We start from the raw sequence: 17,905 nt of genomic DNA, 5'->3' as shown, positions 1-17,905 counted from the left end.
ACTCCCGGGGTCAGACACAGAGTGAATCTCCCTCCAAACCGTCCCATCATACATTACCGGGGTCAGACACAGAGTGAATCTCCTCCACACCGTCCCATTACACACTCCCTGGGTCAGACACAGAGTGAATCTCCCTCCACATCGTCCCATCACACACTCCCGGGGTCAGACACAGAGTGAATCTCCCTCCACACCGTCCCATCACACACTCCCGGGGTCAGACACAGAGTGTATCTCCCTCCACACCGTCCCATCACACACCCCCGGGGTCAGACACAGAGTGAATCTCCCTCCACACCGTCCCATCATACATTCCCGGGGTCAGACACAGGGTGAATATCCCTCCACACAGTCACATCACACACTCCCGGGGTCAGATACAGAGTGAATCTCCTCCACACCGTCCCATCACACACTCCCGGGGACAGACACAGAGTGAATCTCCTCCACTCTGTCCCATCACACACTCCCGGGGTCAGACACAGTGTGAATCTCCCTCCACACCGTCCAATCACACACTCCCGGGGTCAGACACAGAGTGAATCTCCCTCCACTCCGTCCCATCACACACTCCCGGGGTCAGACACAGAGTGAATCTCCCTCCAAACCGTCCCATCATACATTACCGGGGTCAGACACAGAGTGAATCCCCCTCCACACTATGCCATCACACACTCCTGGGGTCAGACACAGAGTGAATCTCCTCCACACCGTCCCATCACACACTCCCTGGGTCAGACACAGAGTGAATCTCCCTCCACACCGTCCCATCACACACTCCCGGGGTCAGACACAGAGTGAATCTCCCTCCACATCGTCCCATCACACACTCCCGGGGTCAGACACAGAGTGAATCTCCCTCCACACCGTCCCATCACACACTCCCGGGGTCAGACACAGAGTGTATCTCCCTCCACACCGTCCCATCACACACCCCCGGGGTCAGACACAGAGTGAATCTCCCTCCGCACCATCCCATCACACACTCCTGTTGTGAAGCTCGCTCCTCTGTCCTGTACTCGATCCAAGTCCTGCTCTGTCCGTGGTGTCAACCCTCTCCTGAAATGTGCCTAGACATCCCTGTTTTCTAGTAGACTGTATTTCCTTTGCAGTGTCGGCCAACGACTGACACTCTAGGCTGGGGTGAGCCTCAGCCTTAACTGTAGCACAAGTTACTGTCTGCTCAGATGGTGCCGTTCTGATGCCTCAGGGTGTTGGGGTGAACAATGGCAGAGTACTTTCCGGTAGAATAGTGTCAGGTGATGCACTTCGGCATCCCAATCCGGTCTGGGATGCACCCGGTGAACGGGAGAGCACTGAGGCGTGCGGTAGAATAAAGGGACTGGGAACGCAGATTCCTTGACAACGGTCTCACGGGTAGATTGAGTTCTGGCATGTTGGCCTTCAAAATTCAAAGTAGTGAGAGCAGGAGATGAGATGTTATGTTGAAGTTGTACGAGAGTTTGGTGAGGCCTAATTCTGTAAGATGGGATGCAGTACCTGAAAGATGTCAATAAGGTTGGAAGAGAGCGGAGAAAGCTGGGAAGGGTTTTGCCGGGAGTTGAGGACCTGGATGACAGGGAAAGGTTAAACACATTTGGACTTTATTCCTTTGGGCGTGGGAGAATGAGGGGAGAGGTGATAGATTGTCCCTGCCCTGCCTTCCCACCCCTCTGGGAGGGACTGGATGCTGCCCTGTGTCAGGGGCGTGCCAATCCGGAGCTGGCGCTGAGGCTCAATGTGACCTCCCCGGGCAACTGATCCCACTGACGCTTCTCTGTGCAAGCAGACCTTTACACTGAGGGTGTGTGAGGCTAGGTGGTGGGTTAAAGGTGAAAGGTAAAATTTTTAAGATTCAGACTTACAAAGGGAGTGCAAGATTCCTCTGTTCCACCGCACCGTTCCCTGTGTGAGTCTGAACCCGCTTTACATTCCCAAAGTACGATCATGCTTGTCTGCATTAAATTCCATCTGCCATTTCCCCAGCTCATCCAGATCCTGCTGCAGATATTGACAGCCTTCCTCACGCCCACTATGCCCCCAGTGTTGGTGTCTCCCACACACTGGCCGATCCAGGTTACCTTGGCCTCTCACAGTACGGTGGAACAGAGGAATCTGGGAATACAGATCCATAACTCTTTGAAAGTGGTGCCACAGGTAGATAGGGTTGTAAAGCGAGCTTTTGGCACATTGGCCTTCATAAATACAAGTACTGACTGCAGGCGTTGAGATGCTATGCTGAGGTTCTACAAGGTGTTGGTGAGGCCGAACCTGCCGTATTGTGTGCAGTTGGCTAGCACAGCGTGGCGGGGCCAAGGGGGCCTGTACTGCACTGAGTTGTAGAACAATGTTCTGTTCCGCAGCTTTCAATACTTAACAGGAATGCACGTTAGTTTGTTACCCGTGTGTGGTACATCTGCTGATTCTATCCTATACATTCGTAAGTTATCGTGTCTTACATGCTTTACGCCCTGGTTCAGAGAGACACTGTTTCTATATTTCTCATTTCTATATGCATTATATATGTTATATACGTGAATGAAGTTAAGTGACAATGAACTTGGCTTGACTGGGATAATTTATAATCCCTGTCCTGTTTATACTGGCTTCCCTGCGGACACCACCGTAAGCAAGTTTCTCTTCCGGCCTCTACCCTGTTGCATCAGCGTGAGTGGACTTGGCTCCACACGGCCCCTGCCCCCTTTAGATCTCCCGCCACCCCAGCCGCGGCCCCGCACCCCGTCCGGCCGGCTGTGTTGGGGGGGGGGGGACGGGGGACGGACGGACGGACGGACGCCAGCACCTGCTCCCGCTTGCTCCGGATCACCAGCAGCTCTGCGCCCTGCGCGATGCATTCCTGCCGGCCGGACGCCCAGTCCTCCGCTGCCCTGGAGAAGTAGTAGCAGCTGCCGTCGAAGTAGCTCCAGAGCCTGTGGCACAGCTGGCTGGTACAGTCTGGCACAAGGGGGTGGGGAGCGTTTGGTCAGTGTCACATCTTCTCACTCCAAAACTTTACACTACCTCAAAGGAAGGCTCCGGAGTCGGACTACCCGCTCGCTTTCAGCAAGGCGCGGTGACGTCATAACGTACGGCATTCACGTACTTCTACATATTCTTAATTAACGATACACTTACAAGATTACTCACACACTACTGGAATATTATCCACACAAATGGAGGGGGTGGGAGGAAGGTAAGGAGAGCATGTGGAATGTCACCCCAGCCGTCTGTGACTTCAAGTGGGAAGCTGCGGGTCCGGAGTTTGATCCCGTGTGGAGTCCGTACGCATTCTGAACATAAGGGATTTGGCAGCAGCCAGACATGCAGAGCAACACAGACAAAGTGCAGGAGGAACTCAGCAGGTCGGTGGAAGGAACTGTCGACCCTTCAGCAGGGCTGGAGAGGAAGGGGGAGGTGGGGAAGGATTCCAAACTTGCAGGTGAGATCAGGTGGAGGAGGGCAGGGTGAAGTGAGGAGAGGAGAGGGCTGTGGACCCTGGGAGAAATGGGAGGAGGAGAGAGGCACCAGGGGTTATGCGAGGGGAAGGGACAGGGCGTGAGAGGGGAGCTAGAACGAGAAATGGAAAAGGAGAGAAGGGGAAGGAGGGGAGGGGGATGGGGAACTCAGTGGTGTAGGCGCCGGATTGGAGGCCACCTTGTGTTACTCCAACCTGAGATCATGGCAGTACAGGCCTCGGCCTACCAGGTCTGGGTCTGGGGGGGGGAGGTGGGATCTCCTGCCCCTCCAGCCTCTATCTTTCTGCGTCTGGGGAGTCTCGTCCCCCCACTCGCTGAGTCCTGATGTAGAGGGGCTGGGGGGGGGGGTGGGATCTCCTGCCCCTCCAGCCTCTATCTTTCTGCGTCTGGGGAGTCTCGTCCCCCCACTCGCTGAGTCCTGATGTAGAGGGGCTGGGGGGGGGGGGGTTGGGATCTCCTGCCCCTCCAGCCTCTATCTTTCTGCGTCTGGGGAGTCTCGTCCCCCCACTCGCTGAGTCCTGATGTAGAGGGGCTGGGGGGGGGGAGTTGGGATCTCCTGCCCCTCCAGCCTCTATCTTTCTGCGTCTGGGGAGTCTCGTCCCCCCACTCGCTGAGTCCTGATGTAGAGTGGCTGGGGGGGGGGGGATCTCCTGCCCCTCCAGCCTCTATCTTTCTGTGTCTGGGGAGTCTCGTCCCCCCACTCGCTGAGTCCTGATGTAGAGGGTCTGCGGGGGGGGGGGGTGGGATCTCCTGCCCCTCCAGCCTCAATCTTTCTGCGTCTGGGGAGTCTCGTCCCCCCACTCGCTGAGTCCTGATGTAGAGGGGCTGGGGGGGGGGGGTGGGATCTCCTGCCCCTCCAGCCTCTATCTTTCTGCATCTGGGGAGTCTCGTCCCCCCACTCGCTGAGTCCTGATGTAGAGTGGCTGGGGGGGGGGGGGATCTCCTGCCCCTCCAGCCTCTATCTTTCTGCGTCTGGGGAGTCTCGTCCCCCCACTCGCTGAGTCCTGATGTAGAGTGGCTGGGGGGGGGTGGGATCTCCTGCCCCTCCAGCCTCTATCTTTCTGCGTCTGGGGAGTCTCGTCCCCCCACTCGCTGAGTCCTGATGTAGAGGGGCTGGGGGGGGGGGTGAGATCTCCCTGCGGGGATTGGGTTTGACGAAGGAGTGGCGGTCTACCCCGCTTTGAGGGGTCCGCGGAGTGGTTTGGGCGGTGGTCTCTTCCCCCTGGCCCGACTCGGGAATCTCCTCCCATCGCTGGGTCTGGATCCAGGGAGAGGGGTCCGTCCGCTGAGCCCCAGTGTCTGTGGAGCTGTGTGTGTCCCCTTTGCTCCACCTGTGTCCGCGTACTGTCTGAGCGAGGCGGGTCTGCCCACTTACTTGCCAGCCTGCAGAAGGCAGTGAGCCAGTGGGTGAACATCTGCTGGTAATCTGAGCACAGGCTGCCCCCGGGGTGGAGCCTGAGTGAATCCCACAGCTGGCTGCTCTTCTGCTGAAGGGCGTTGCTCAGTGCCAGCTGGCCCGTTTCCTCGCGGTACAGCCTGGAGCCTGCCGAGACAGAGAGACAGAGAGAGAGGGGGTGGCAGGGTCAGCGCGGGGAGCCACGGGCATGTGAGGGCAGGGGCGGTCAGAGGGGCTCCAGGCTGGCACCGGGCACCCGCACGGCTCAGTGCCCCGTCCCGCGGGTGCGGCAAGCCACTGGCGCTGGCAGATGTGAATGCGGAGGCAGCAGGTGACCGGGACTGCGGGCGAGAGGAGGGGGAGCCGAGCGAGGGAGGGAGGATGAAATGATCGAAGGAGGGCCAGGGAGGGAGGGTGAAGCGATCGAGGGAGGGGTAGATGAGTGAGGGGGAGGTGAAATGAACCAGAGAAGAGGAAACGATTGAGGGAGTGGGAGGTGCCGTCTGCTGGGTGTGCAAGAGAGGTAGGAGGTGAGCAAGGTGGGAGGCAAATGAGGGGGCCCGAGCGAAGGGGAGGGGACCGAGGGGCTGAAGAGTGACCAGGGTGGAGGTGTGCAAGTGGGAGGAGGGGAGTTAGAGGGAGGGGCAAACAAGTGGGGGAGATGCGGGAGGGGAGGGAGACGCAGGGTGAGGAGTGAGTGAGGGTGGGTCTGCGGCGGGATGCAGTGAGGGTTGCAACAAGGGAGGAGTGCAGCAAGTGGGGGAGATGAGGGCATTTGTGAAAGTGGGCAGGAGTGCAAGGAAAAGGTGAGTGGGGCAAGCTCGATGGGGGGAAGGCTAGCGGGGGCAGGAGGTGAACACGGGGGGGAGGTGCAAGGCAAGCAGGGTCGTAGTTGAGCGAGAGAGGGTGGTGGAGTGAACCCGCGGGGTTGCCGGGGGCAGATAAACGAGGGGGATAGGCGAGAGAGGAATGGGCTGAGCAAAGGAGGGGGGGCGCAGGGAGGTGAGTGAGTGGGTGGGAGCGACAGAGAGGAAGGGATTGACGCTGCTCGCGTGGGCCGAAGGGCCTGTTTCCCCATGGAGATTAGCACCGGGCCCAGATCCTGGTGCTGTGGGGCCCTCAGTAAGCCCCCGCCCCACCCCGCCCTGCCATGTCAGGTGCCTCAGAGGGGATGCCCTCCCTTCCTCTGACCCTAACTCCACACCGGGGGGAGGTGTGAGGGAGTCACAGCCCACCTGCCTCCGACCTCCCTCCCTCGGCAGCTGAAGATGTGCCTCCTCTTTGGAGATTTCCAGTTCTGATGGGAGGATGCCTCACCGCTGTTGGCCTGCCCCGCGCAGACACCCCGTGACCTCCACTCGGCTCTTTACGCATGATCCAATCAGAGCAGGAGAGACGGGAGCAGAATCAGCCATTCAGCCCATCAAGTCTGCTCCACCACCTGACCGTGGCCCACTTATTTTCCCTCTCCTACCTTCTCCCTGTGACCATTGACGGCCTGGCTGATCAATAACCACTCAACCTCCGCTTTACGTACACCCGGACCCAGTGTCTTTTCTCTCAGGCTCACCCAGCAGTCATATTATTAATGCACATCAGAAAGGACCTTTTAACATCCTGACTTCTTGTGCGAGGAAGAACATTTTACTTTGCTGGATATCTGAGAAGGCCCCTGGAGTTTTTGCTTGGCGTAAATTAATCACGGAATACACTCCTTCGGACTTTTTGACATGTATGATACAACCAAAAACAAATAGTTTTCACGAAACATGGCAGCCTTTTCTGCAGTCTGTAGATGTAAACCTGTCTGCTGTACTAATAAGGGCTTTTGTATAGGATGTGGTGGTAATGTCTATATTTTGGTGGAAATGTTCGGATAGCTGATATCTGTGAGGGGAATAAATGTAAATGTGTCAGGAAATTGAAAGTCTGTTATGCTGAGCAAGAGGAAATTTAAATTAAAAATAAGCACACCGAGTGACCTGGCCTGCTCAGCCGTCTGTGGCAGCGAATTCCACAGATTCACCACCCTCTGGCTGAAGGAGTCCCCCTCAGCTCCGTTCTGAAGGGACCTCCCGCTATTGTGAGGCTGTGGCCTCTGGTCCTAGAATTCAGCAATACAGAGCGGAGCAGGCTTTTGAGCCACACAGCCCCAGTAACCCTCAACAACACCAATTAACCCCATCGTCATCCTGGGACAATTTACAGTGACCAATGAACCCACCCGGTACGCCTTTGGACAGTGGGGGGAAACCGGAGACCCCGGGGAAAACCCATGCATTCCATGGGGAGGACAGACAGATGACACTGGAATTGAACTCTGAACTCTGAACTGTAACAGGGTCACACTACACTACCATGTCAACCACTCCCCACCGGTCCCAACAGTCCTTGTCCTCATGCTACGGTACCTCCCTCCTGACGGCAGGGCGTCGACGAGACTGCCAGACGGATGGGAGGGGTCACCGACGATGCTGGGCGGCTTGCAGACACCAACTCCTGGGTGGGGGAGAGGCCGCAATCACCCTCACCTTCCGCGGGACAGTCTGGGTAAAAGCTGGTGGGAACGGGGATGGGGAGCCTGGTCGTCTCAGTCTCCTCACGAGGTCTGCACGCTGCTGCCGTGCCTTCCTGACCAACGAGGTGGCGCTGGGGGGCCGGGTGAGGTCGTCCGCCTTGCGCACTCCTGGAAACTCTACCCCCCGAGGAGCCGCTAATGCACCTTGAGGGGTGGCCGGCCCGCACCTTCCTAAATCCATCACCACCACCTCTCACCCACGTTGCGTCTCGAGCAGGTCAAAGCCAAAGTCAGATCAAATCAGAGTAGCAGGCCAGCTCCCCCAAATCCAACCCGGCTCCTCCTGCGGCCCGACTCGCCCTCTCCGAATCGTTGGCGGACTCTCACGCCCATCCTGGCTGGCAACTCCGAACATTGAGCAGCTCACTGACGCGGTCGACCTGCTGTACAGGTGGTATTGAAGTCAAGAATATTCTTACTATGTATAAAAAGACATTTAACAGAGAAAAGCGCACCTTTGGTTGGTCCCCAAGAGGCCACCTGCGTGTAAACGCGTTGCTATCTTAACGGAAATAAACTAGGTAAAGTTTCCCCGCACTGCCTGCCTTCGAGTTGGTGTGAGGGCAGCGTGCAGCGAAACGGTGACTGTCCTGGATTTTGCGATCGTAAGACTCTGTGAGATGTTGATTGCCATAGGGCTGCTTCCTGTGTTTGGTGGTGGGACAGGCAGTGAGGCAGCAGTGTCACCTCAGTAGTCGGGAGGACTTTCATTGTCGCATGGTGACTGGGCTCGGTGTGGTGGGACCGCACATCATTGCTGCCCTCCAGTGTTGGATTGCTGGAAGTACAGGCTGGTCTGGCGGGAACAAGTCGACTGTTCACTCTTTTCCACAGATGCTGCCTGACCTGCTGAGTTCCTCCAGCATTTTGTGTGTGTTGCTCTGGATTTCCAGCGTCTGCAGATTGTCTCGTGTCTGTGAGTCTTCTCCTGCTCCTGTTTCTATGTCGGACTGTTTACTCTTTTGCACAGATGCTGCCTGGCCTGCTGAGTTCCTCCAGCATTTTGTGTGTGTTGCTCTGGATTTCCAGCTTCTGCAGACTGTCTGGTGTTTGCGGTCAGTTTGCGGGACGTGTCACCCGGGGTCTTGGCCCCAGAGGAATGCTGTCTCTTTCTGCTGTAAATAAGTATGGTTTGAATGATTTGGACAGCAGCGGGCTGAGCACACAGCCCTGGGGTGTGCTGGCGCTCAGCATGTTGGAGCTGGAGTTGCTTCTGCCAGACTGTGGTCTTCCCGTCAAGAGAGCCCCTCCCTCCCATCCTTCGAAACTCCGGTCAATTCCGACAGGCCGCTTCGCCATCTGGTATGGGGGGGATCGAAGTATGTTGCAGAAAGCTGTAATATTAGTCAGCTCCTTCACGGCTACTGGTCTCCATCGTATCCAGGACATCTTCAAGAAGTGGTGTCTGAGAAAGGCAGTGGCCAATATGAACGACCTCCAGCACCCAGGGCATGTCCTTTTCTCACTGTTACCATCAGGGAGGAGGTACAGGAGCCTGAAGGCACACACTCAGCGATTCAGGATCAGCTCTTCCCCACCGCCGTTCGATTCCTGAATGGACGTCGAACCCTTGGATGACTTTATGTTTAATTTTTGCTTTTGCTTCACTTACTGTAATCAATTCCTTAACATGCATTGACTCACTGTATTCAACTTTTTTCCCTATATTTATCCTGTGTTGCATCAAACTGCTGCTGCAAAGTTAACAAGTTCCATGATATAAACCTGATTCGGACTCTCATTACAGATCGAGAGTCATTAAACACTCCTGATGGGTTAACCCTTTCGTTCCCAGGATCATCCTCGTCAGCCTCCTCTGGACCCTCTCCAGGTTGACCCCCTCCTCGCTGCACTGAGAGAAGGGGGCCCAGGGCTACTCACAATACTCTAAGTGCAGTCTGAACAATGCCTTATAAAGCCCCAGCTTTGTCTAATCCTTGCTTTTATATTCTAATCCTCTGGAAACCAAAGCTAACATCAGATTTCCCTTTCTGACCACCGACTCAACCCGGAAGTTAACCTACAGGAAGTCCTGCATGAGGACCTCCGATTTCTGACGTTCTTCCCCACTTAGAAAATAGTCTATCCCTGCTATTGAAGTGCACGAGCCTACACTTCCCTGCGCTATATTCCATCCGCAACTTCTCCAAATCGGTCCAAGCCCTCCCTCAGGCACACTGCTTCCTCAGGACAACCCGCCACTCCACACACTTCTGAATCATCTGCAAAATTGATCACAAAGCCATCAATTCCGCCATCAAAGTCATTGACATATAACGTAAAAAGAAGCAATCTCAACACCGACCTCAGTTGAACACCGCTAGTCACCGGTAGCTGATCAGAAAAGGCTCCCCCCTCATTTCCACACTTTGCCTCCTGCCAAAGAGCCGATCTTCCATCCATGTCGGTATTATTCCTGTAATACCGCGGGCTCGGATCTAGTTAAGCTTCCTGCATGGTGGTGCGGCACCTTGCAGAAGATGTTGGAGCGACTCAGCGGGTCAGGCAGCATCTACAGAGGGGAAGGAACCTCCAGGCCAGGACCCTTCATCAGAACTGAGAAGGAAGCGGATGGGAGCTGAGGCCAGAGGGAGAAAGAATCCCTTCCTGACATGGTCTACTGTCTCTGAATAGATTCTTCACTGTCTTTGATTGGAATTATTCTTCTTCATCTCTTCTCCTTCCCTGCTTCCCACAGCTCCTCTCCAGCCCACCCACCTTCCCCCTCACCTGCCACCTTGTGCTCCTCCCCTCCCATTCTTATTTCTGTCTTTCCAGCCCTGACGAAGGGGCTTGACCCGAATCGTTGACCATTTATTTCCGCCATAAATGCTGCCTCAGCTGCTGAGTTCCTCCAGTTTCTGTGTGTAGCCCCCTGCTTCTGTTCACAGCCTGCTCACTGATCCTCGGTTAATGGCGGCATATCGCCCGCCATTCCAGCATGCTACTGTAGAAGGTGGACACACAGACACACACACAGAGCTTACCCTCAATGTACAACACCAGGGCTATAACAGCAAGGGCCACGCAGAGGCCAAGAAGGGCCAGGGCCACCTTATTCCAGTTTGATCCCAAGGGCTTCAGCCAAGCTGGTTCTGTGAAACACGGGAGAAACACAGAATTGAGTGGGACACTCCCTCTTCCTCGGTATTGGGATTGGTTTATTATTGTTGACATGTATCGAGATACAGTGACAATCTTGTCTTGTATATCGTTCACACAGATCACATCATTACACAGTGTATTGAGGTGGAACAAGGTCAAACAATAACAGAATTGGAATTGGTTTATTATTGTTGACGTGTACCGAGATACAGTGACAATCTTGTCTTGTATATCGTTCACACAGATCACATCATTACACAGTGTATTGAGGCAGAACAAGGTCAAACAATAACAGAATTGGAATTGGTTTATTATTGTTGACGTGTACCGAGATACAGTGACAATCTTGTCTTGTATATCGTTCACACAGATCGCATCATTACACAGTGTATTGAGGTGGAACAAGGTCAAACAGTAACAGAATTGGAATTGGTTTATTATTGTTGACGTGTACCGAGATACAGTGACAATCTTGTCTTGTATATTGTTCACACAGATCACATCATTACACAGTGTATTGAGGTAGAACAAGGTCAAACAATAACAGAATTGGAATTGGTTTATTATAGTTGACATGTACCGAGATACAGTGACAATCTTGTATATCGTTCACGCAGATCACATCATTACACAGTGTATTGAGGTGGAACAAGGTCAAACAATAACAGAATTGGAATTGGTTTATTATTGTTGACGTGTACCGAGATACAGTGACAATCTTGTATATCGTTTACACAGATCACATCATTACACAGTGTCTTGAGGTGGAACAAGGTCAAACAATAACAGAATTGGAATTGGTTTATTATTGTTGACGTGTACCGAGATACAGTGACAATCTTGTCTTGTATATCGTTCACACAGATCACATCATTACACAGTGTATTGAGGCAGAACAAGGTCAAACAATAACAGAATTGGAATTGGTTTATTATTGTTGACGTGTACCGAGATACAGTGACAATCTTGTCTTGTATATCGTTCACACAGATCGCATCATTACACAGTGAATTGAGGTGGAACAAGGTCAAACAGTAACAGAATTGGAATTGGTTTATTATTGTTGACGTGTACCGAGATACAGTGACAATCTTGTCTTGTATATTGTTCACACAGATCACATCATTACACAGTGTATTGAGGTAGAACAAGGTCAAACAATAACAGAATTGGAATTGGTTTATTATAGTTGACATGTACCGAGATACAGTGACAATCTTGTATATCGTTCACGCAGATCACATCATTACACAGTGTATTGAGGTGGAACAAGGTCAAACAATAACAGAATTGGAATTGGTTTATTATTGTTGACGTGTACCGAGATACAGTGACAATCTTGTATATCGTTTACACAGATCACATCATTACACAGTGTCTTGAGGTGGAACAAGGTCAAACAATAACAGAATTGGAATTGGTTTATTATTGTTGACGTGTACCGAGATACAGTGACAATCTAGTCTTGTATATCGTTCACACAGATCACATCATTACACAGTGTATTGAGATGGAACAAGGTTAAACAATATCAGAATTGGAATTGGTTTATTATTGTTGACGTGTACCGAGATACAGTGACAATCTTGTCTTGTATATCGTTCACACAGATCACATCATTACACAGTGTATTGAGGTGGAACAAGGTCAAACAGTAACAGAATTGGAATTGGTTTATTATTGTTGACGTGTACCGAGATACAGTGACAATCTTGTATATCGTTCACACAGATCACATCATTACACAGTGTATTGAGGTGGAACAAGGTCAAACAATAACAGAATTGGAATTGGTTTATTATTGTTGACATGTACCGAGATACAGTGACAATCTTGTCTTGTATATCGTTCACACAGATCACATCATTACACAGTGTATTGAGGTGGAACAAGGTCAAACAATAACAGAATTGGAATTGGTTTATTATTGTTGACGTGTACCGAGATACAGTGACAATCTTGTCTTGTATATCGTTCACACAGATCACATCATTACACAGTGTATTGAGGTGGAACAAGGTCAAACAATAACAGAATTGGAATTGGTTTATTGTTGTTGACATGCACCGAGATACAGTGACAATCTTGTCTTGTATATCGTTCACACAGATCACATCATTACACAGTGTATTGAGGTGGAACAAGGTGAACAATAACAGAATTGGAATTGGTTTATTATTGTTGACGTGTACCGAGATACAGTGACAATCTTGTCTTGTATATCGTTCACACAGATCACATCATTACACAGTGTATTGAGGTGGAACAAGGTGAACAATAACAGAATTGGAATTGGTTTATTATTGTTGACGTGTACCGAGATACAGTGACAATCTTGTCTTGTATATCGTTCACACAGATCACATCATTACACAGTGTATTGAGGTGGAACAAGGTCAAACAATAACAGAATTGGAATTGGTTTATTATTGTTGACGTGTACCGAGATACAGTGACAATCTTGTCTTGTATATCGTTCACACAGATCACATCATTACACAGTGTATTGAGGCAGAACAAGGTCAAACAATAACAGAATTGGAATTGGTTTATTATTGTTGACGTGTACCGAGATACAGTGACAATCTTGTATATCGTTCACACAGATCACATCATTACACAGTGTATTGAGGCAGAACAAGGTCAAACAATAACAGAATTGGAATTGGTTTATTATTGTTGACGTGTACCGAGATACAGTGACAATCTTGTCTTGTATATCGTTCACACAGATCACATCATTACACAGTGTATTGAGGCAGAACAAGGTCAAACAATAACAGAATTGGAATTGGTTTATTATTGTTGACGTGTACCGAGATACAGTGACAATCTTGTATATCGTTCACACAGATCACATCCTTACACAGTGTATTGAGGTGGAACAAGGTCAAACAATAACAGAATTGGAATTGGTTTATTATTGTTGACGTGTACCGAGATACAGTGACAATCTTGTCTTGTATATCGTTCACACAGATCACATCATTACACAGTGTATTGAGGTGGAACAAGGTTAAACAATATCAGAATTGGAATTGGTTTATTATTGTTGACGTGTACCGAGATACAGTGACAATCTTGTCTTGTATATCGTTCACACAGATCACATCATTACACAGTGTATTGAGGTGGAACAAGGTCAAACAGTAACAGAATTGGAATTGGTTTATTATTGTTGACGTGTACCGAGATACAGTGACAATCTTGTATATCGTTCACACAGATCACATCATTACACAGTGTATTGAGGTGGAACAAGGTCAATCAATAACAGAATTGGAATTGGTTTATTATTGTTGACATGTACCGAGATACAGTGACAATCTTGTCTTGTACATCGTTCACACAGATCACATCATTACACAGTGTATTGAGGTGGAACAAGGTCAAACAATAACAGAATTGGAATTGGTTTATTATTGTTGACGTGTACCGAGATACAGTGACAATCTTGTATATCGTTTACACAGATCACATCATTACACAGTGTCTTGAGGTGGAACAAGGTCAAACAATAACAGAATTGGAATTGGTTTATTATTGTTGACGTGTACCGAGATACAGTGACAATCTAGTCTTGTATATCGTTCACACAGATCACATCATTACACAGTGTATTGAGGTGGAACAAGGTTAAACAATATCAGAATTGGAATTGGTTTATTATTGTTGACGTGTACCGAGATACAGTGACAATCTTGTCTTGTATATCGTTCACACAGATCACATCATTACACAGTGTATTGAGGTGGAACAAGGTCAAACAGTAACAGAATTGGAATTGGTTTATTATTGTTGACGTGTACCGAGATACAGTGACAATCTTGTATATCGTTCACACAGATCACATCATTACACAGTGTATTGAGGTGGAACAAGGTCAAACAATAACAGAATTGGAATTGGTTTATTATTGTTGACATGTACCGAGATACAGTGACAATCTTGTCTTGTATATCGTTCACACAGATCACATCATTACACAGTGTATTGAGGTGGAACAAGGTCAAACAATAACAGAATTGGAATTGGTTTATTATTGTTGACGTGTACCGAGATACAGTGACAATCTTGTCTTGTATATCGTTCACACAGATCACATCATTACACAGTGTATTGAGGTGGAACAAGGTCAAACAATAACAGAATTGGAATTGGTTTATTGTTGTTGACATGCACCGAGATACAGTGACAATCTTGTCTTGTATATCGTTCACACAGATCACATCATTACACAGTGTATTGAGGTGGAACAAGGTGAACAATAACAGAATTGGAATTGGTTTATTATTGTTGACGTGTACCGAGATACAGTGACAATCTTGTCTTGTATATCGTTCACACAGATCACATCATTACACAGTGTATTGAGGTGGAACAAGGTGAACAATAACAGAATTGGAATTGGTTTATTATTGTTGACGTGTACCGAGATACAGTGACAATCTTGTCTTGTATATCGTTCACACAGATCACATCATTACACAGTGTATTGAGGTGGAACAAGGTCAAACAATAACAGAATTGGAATTGGTTTATTATTGTTGACGTGTACCGAGATACAGTGACAATCTTGTCTTGTATATCGTTCACACAGATCACATCATTACACAGTGTATTGAGGCAGAACAAGGTCAAACAATAACAGAATTGGAATTGGTTTATTATTGTTGACGTGTACCGAGATACAGTGACAATCTTGTATATCGTTCACACAGATCACATCATTACACAGTGTATTGAGGCAGAACAAGGTCAAACAATAACAGAATTGGAATTGGTTTATTATTGTTGACGTGTACCGAGATACAGTGACAATCTTGTCTTGTATATCGTTCACACAGATCACATCATTACACAGTGTATTGAGGCAGAACAAGGTCAAACAATAACAGAATTGGAATTGGTTTATTATTGTTGACGTGTACCGAGATACAGTGACAATCTTGTATATCGTTCACACAGATCACATCCTTACACAGTGTATTGAGGTGGAACAAGGTCAAACAATAACAGAATTGGAATTGGTTTATTATTGTTGACGTGTACCGAGATACAGTGACAATCTTGTCTTGTATATCGTTCACACAGATCACATCATTACACAGTGTATTGAGGTGGAACAAGGTTAAACAATATCAGAATTGGAATTGGTTTATTATTGTTGACGTGTACCGAGATACAGTGACAATCTTGTCTTGTATATCGTTCACACAGATCACATCATTACACAGTGTATTGAGGTGGAACAAGGTCAAACAGTAACAGAATTGGAATTGGTTTATTATTGTTGACGTGTACCGAGATACAGTGACAATCTTGTATATCGTTCACACAGATCACATCATTACACAGTGTATTGAGGTGGAACAAGGTCAATCAATAACAGAATTGGAATTGGTTTATTATTGTTGACATGTACCGAGATACAGTGACAATCTTGTCTTGTACATCGTTCACACAGATCACATCATTACACAGTGTATTGAGGTGGAACAAGGTTAAACAATATCAGAATTGGAATTGGTTTATTATTGTTGACGTGTACCGAGATACAGTGACAATCTTGTCTTGTATATCGTTCACACAGATCACATCATTACACAGTGTATTGAGGTGGAACAAGGTCAAACAGTAACAGAATTGGAATTGGTTTATTATTGTTGACGTGTACCGAGATACAGTGACAATCTTGTATATCGTTCACACAGATCACATCATTACACAGTGTATTGAGGTGGAACAAGGTCAAACAATAACAGAATTGGAATTGGTTTATTATTGTTGACGTGTACCGAGATACAGTGACAATCTTGTCTTGTATATCGTTCACACAGATCACATCATTACACAGTGTATTGAGGTGGAACAAGGTCAAACAATAACAGAATTGGAATTGGTTTATTGTTGTTGACATGCACCGAGATACAGTGACAATCTTGTCTTGTATATCGTTCACACAGATCACATCATTACACAGTGTATTGAGGTGGAACAAGGTGAACAATAACAGAATTGGAATTGGTTTATTATTGTTGACGTGTACCGAGATACAGTGACAATCCTGTCTTGTATATCGTTCACACAGATCACATCATTACACAGTGTATTGAGGTGGAACAAGGTGAACAATAACAGAATTGGAATTGGTTTATTATTGTTGACGTGTACCGAGATACAGTGACAATCTTGTCTTGTATATCGTTCACACAGATCACATCATTACACAGTGTATTGAGGTGGAACAAGGTCAAACAATAACAGAATTGGAATTGGTTTATTATTGTTGACGTGTACCGAGATACAGTGACAACCTTGTATATCGTTCACACAGATCACATCATTACACAGTGTATTGAGGCAGAACAAGGTCAAACAATAACAGAATTGGAATTGGTTTATTATTGTTGACGTGTACCGAGATACAGTGACAATCTTGTCTTGTATATCGTTCACACAGATCACATCATTACACAGTGTATTGAGGCAGAACAAGGTCAAACAATAACAGAATTGGAATTGGTTTATTATTGTTGACGTGTACCGAGATACAGTGACAATCTTGTATATCGTTCACACAGATCACATCCTTACACAGTGTATTGAGGTGGAACAAGGTCAAACAATAACAGAATTGGAATTGGTTTATTATTGTTGACGTGTACCGAGATACAGTGACAATCTTGTCTTGTATATCGTTCACACAGATCACATCATTACACAGTGTATTGAGGTGGAACAAGGTTAAACAATATCAGAATTGGAATTGGTTTATTATTGTTGACGTGTACCGAGATACAGTGACAATCTTGTCTTGTATATCGTTCACACAGATCACATCATTACACAGTGTATTGAGGTGGAACAAGGTCAAACAGTAACAGAATTGGAATTGGTTTATTATTGTTGACGTGTACCGAGATACAGTGACAATCTTGTATATCGTTCACACAGATCACATCATTACACAGTGTATTGAGGTGGAACAAGGTCAATCAATAACAGAATTGGAATTGGTTTATTATTGTTGACATGTACCGAGATACAGTGACAATCTTGTCTTGTACATCGTTCACACAGATCACATCATTACACAGTGTATTGAGGTGGAACAAGGCCAAACAATAACAGAATTGGAATTGGTTTATTATTGTTGACATGTACCGAGATACAGTGACAATCTTGTCTTGTATATCGTTCACACAGATCACATCATTACACAGTGTATTGAGGTGGAACAAGGTCAAACAATAACAGAATTGGAATTGGTTTATTATTGTTGACGTGTACCGAGATACAGTGACAATCTTGTCTTGTATATCATTCACACAGATCACATCATTACAC

General features: G+C 48.0%; 1 protein-coding gene across 1 annotated transcript; it reads right to left on the bottom strand.

Moving 5' to 3' along the window:
* Positions 1–1,500: 1,500 nt before the first annotated feature.
* LOC132388065 (C-type lectin domain family 4 member M-like) lies at positions 1,501–10,627 on the bottom strand (the record flags this gene model as incomplete). Its single annotated transcript, XM_059960424.1, has 4 exons — positions 10,438–10,627; positions 4,852–5,019; positions 2,804–2,955; positions 1,501–1,569 (listed from the first exon to the last, which is right to left on the bottom strand). Coding segments are annotated over exons 1-4 (579 nt in total), but the record flags the coding sequence as incomplete, so codon positions are not given.
* Positions 10,628–17,905: the final 7,278 nt, after the last annotated feature.

Source organism: Hypanus sabinus, unplaced genomic scaffold (genome assembly GCF_030144855.1).
Source record: "Hypanus sabinus isolate sHypSab1 unplaced genomic scaffold, sHypSab1.hap1 scaffold_2610, whole genome shotgun sequence".
Classification (NCBI taxonomy): domain Eukaryota; kingdom Metazoa; phylum Chordata; class Chondrichthyes; order Myliobatiformes; family Dasyatidae; genus Hypanus; species Hypanus sabinus.
The sequence above is the reverse complement of the archived record's forward strand: the minus strand, read 5'-3'. Positions and strand labels throughout refer to the sequence as shown.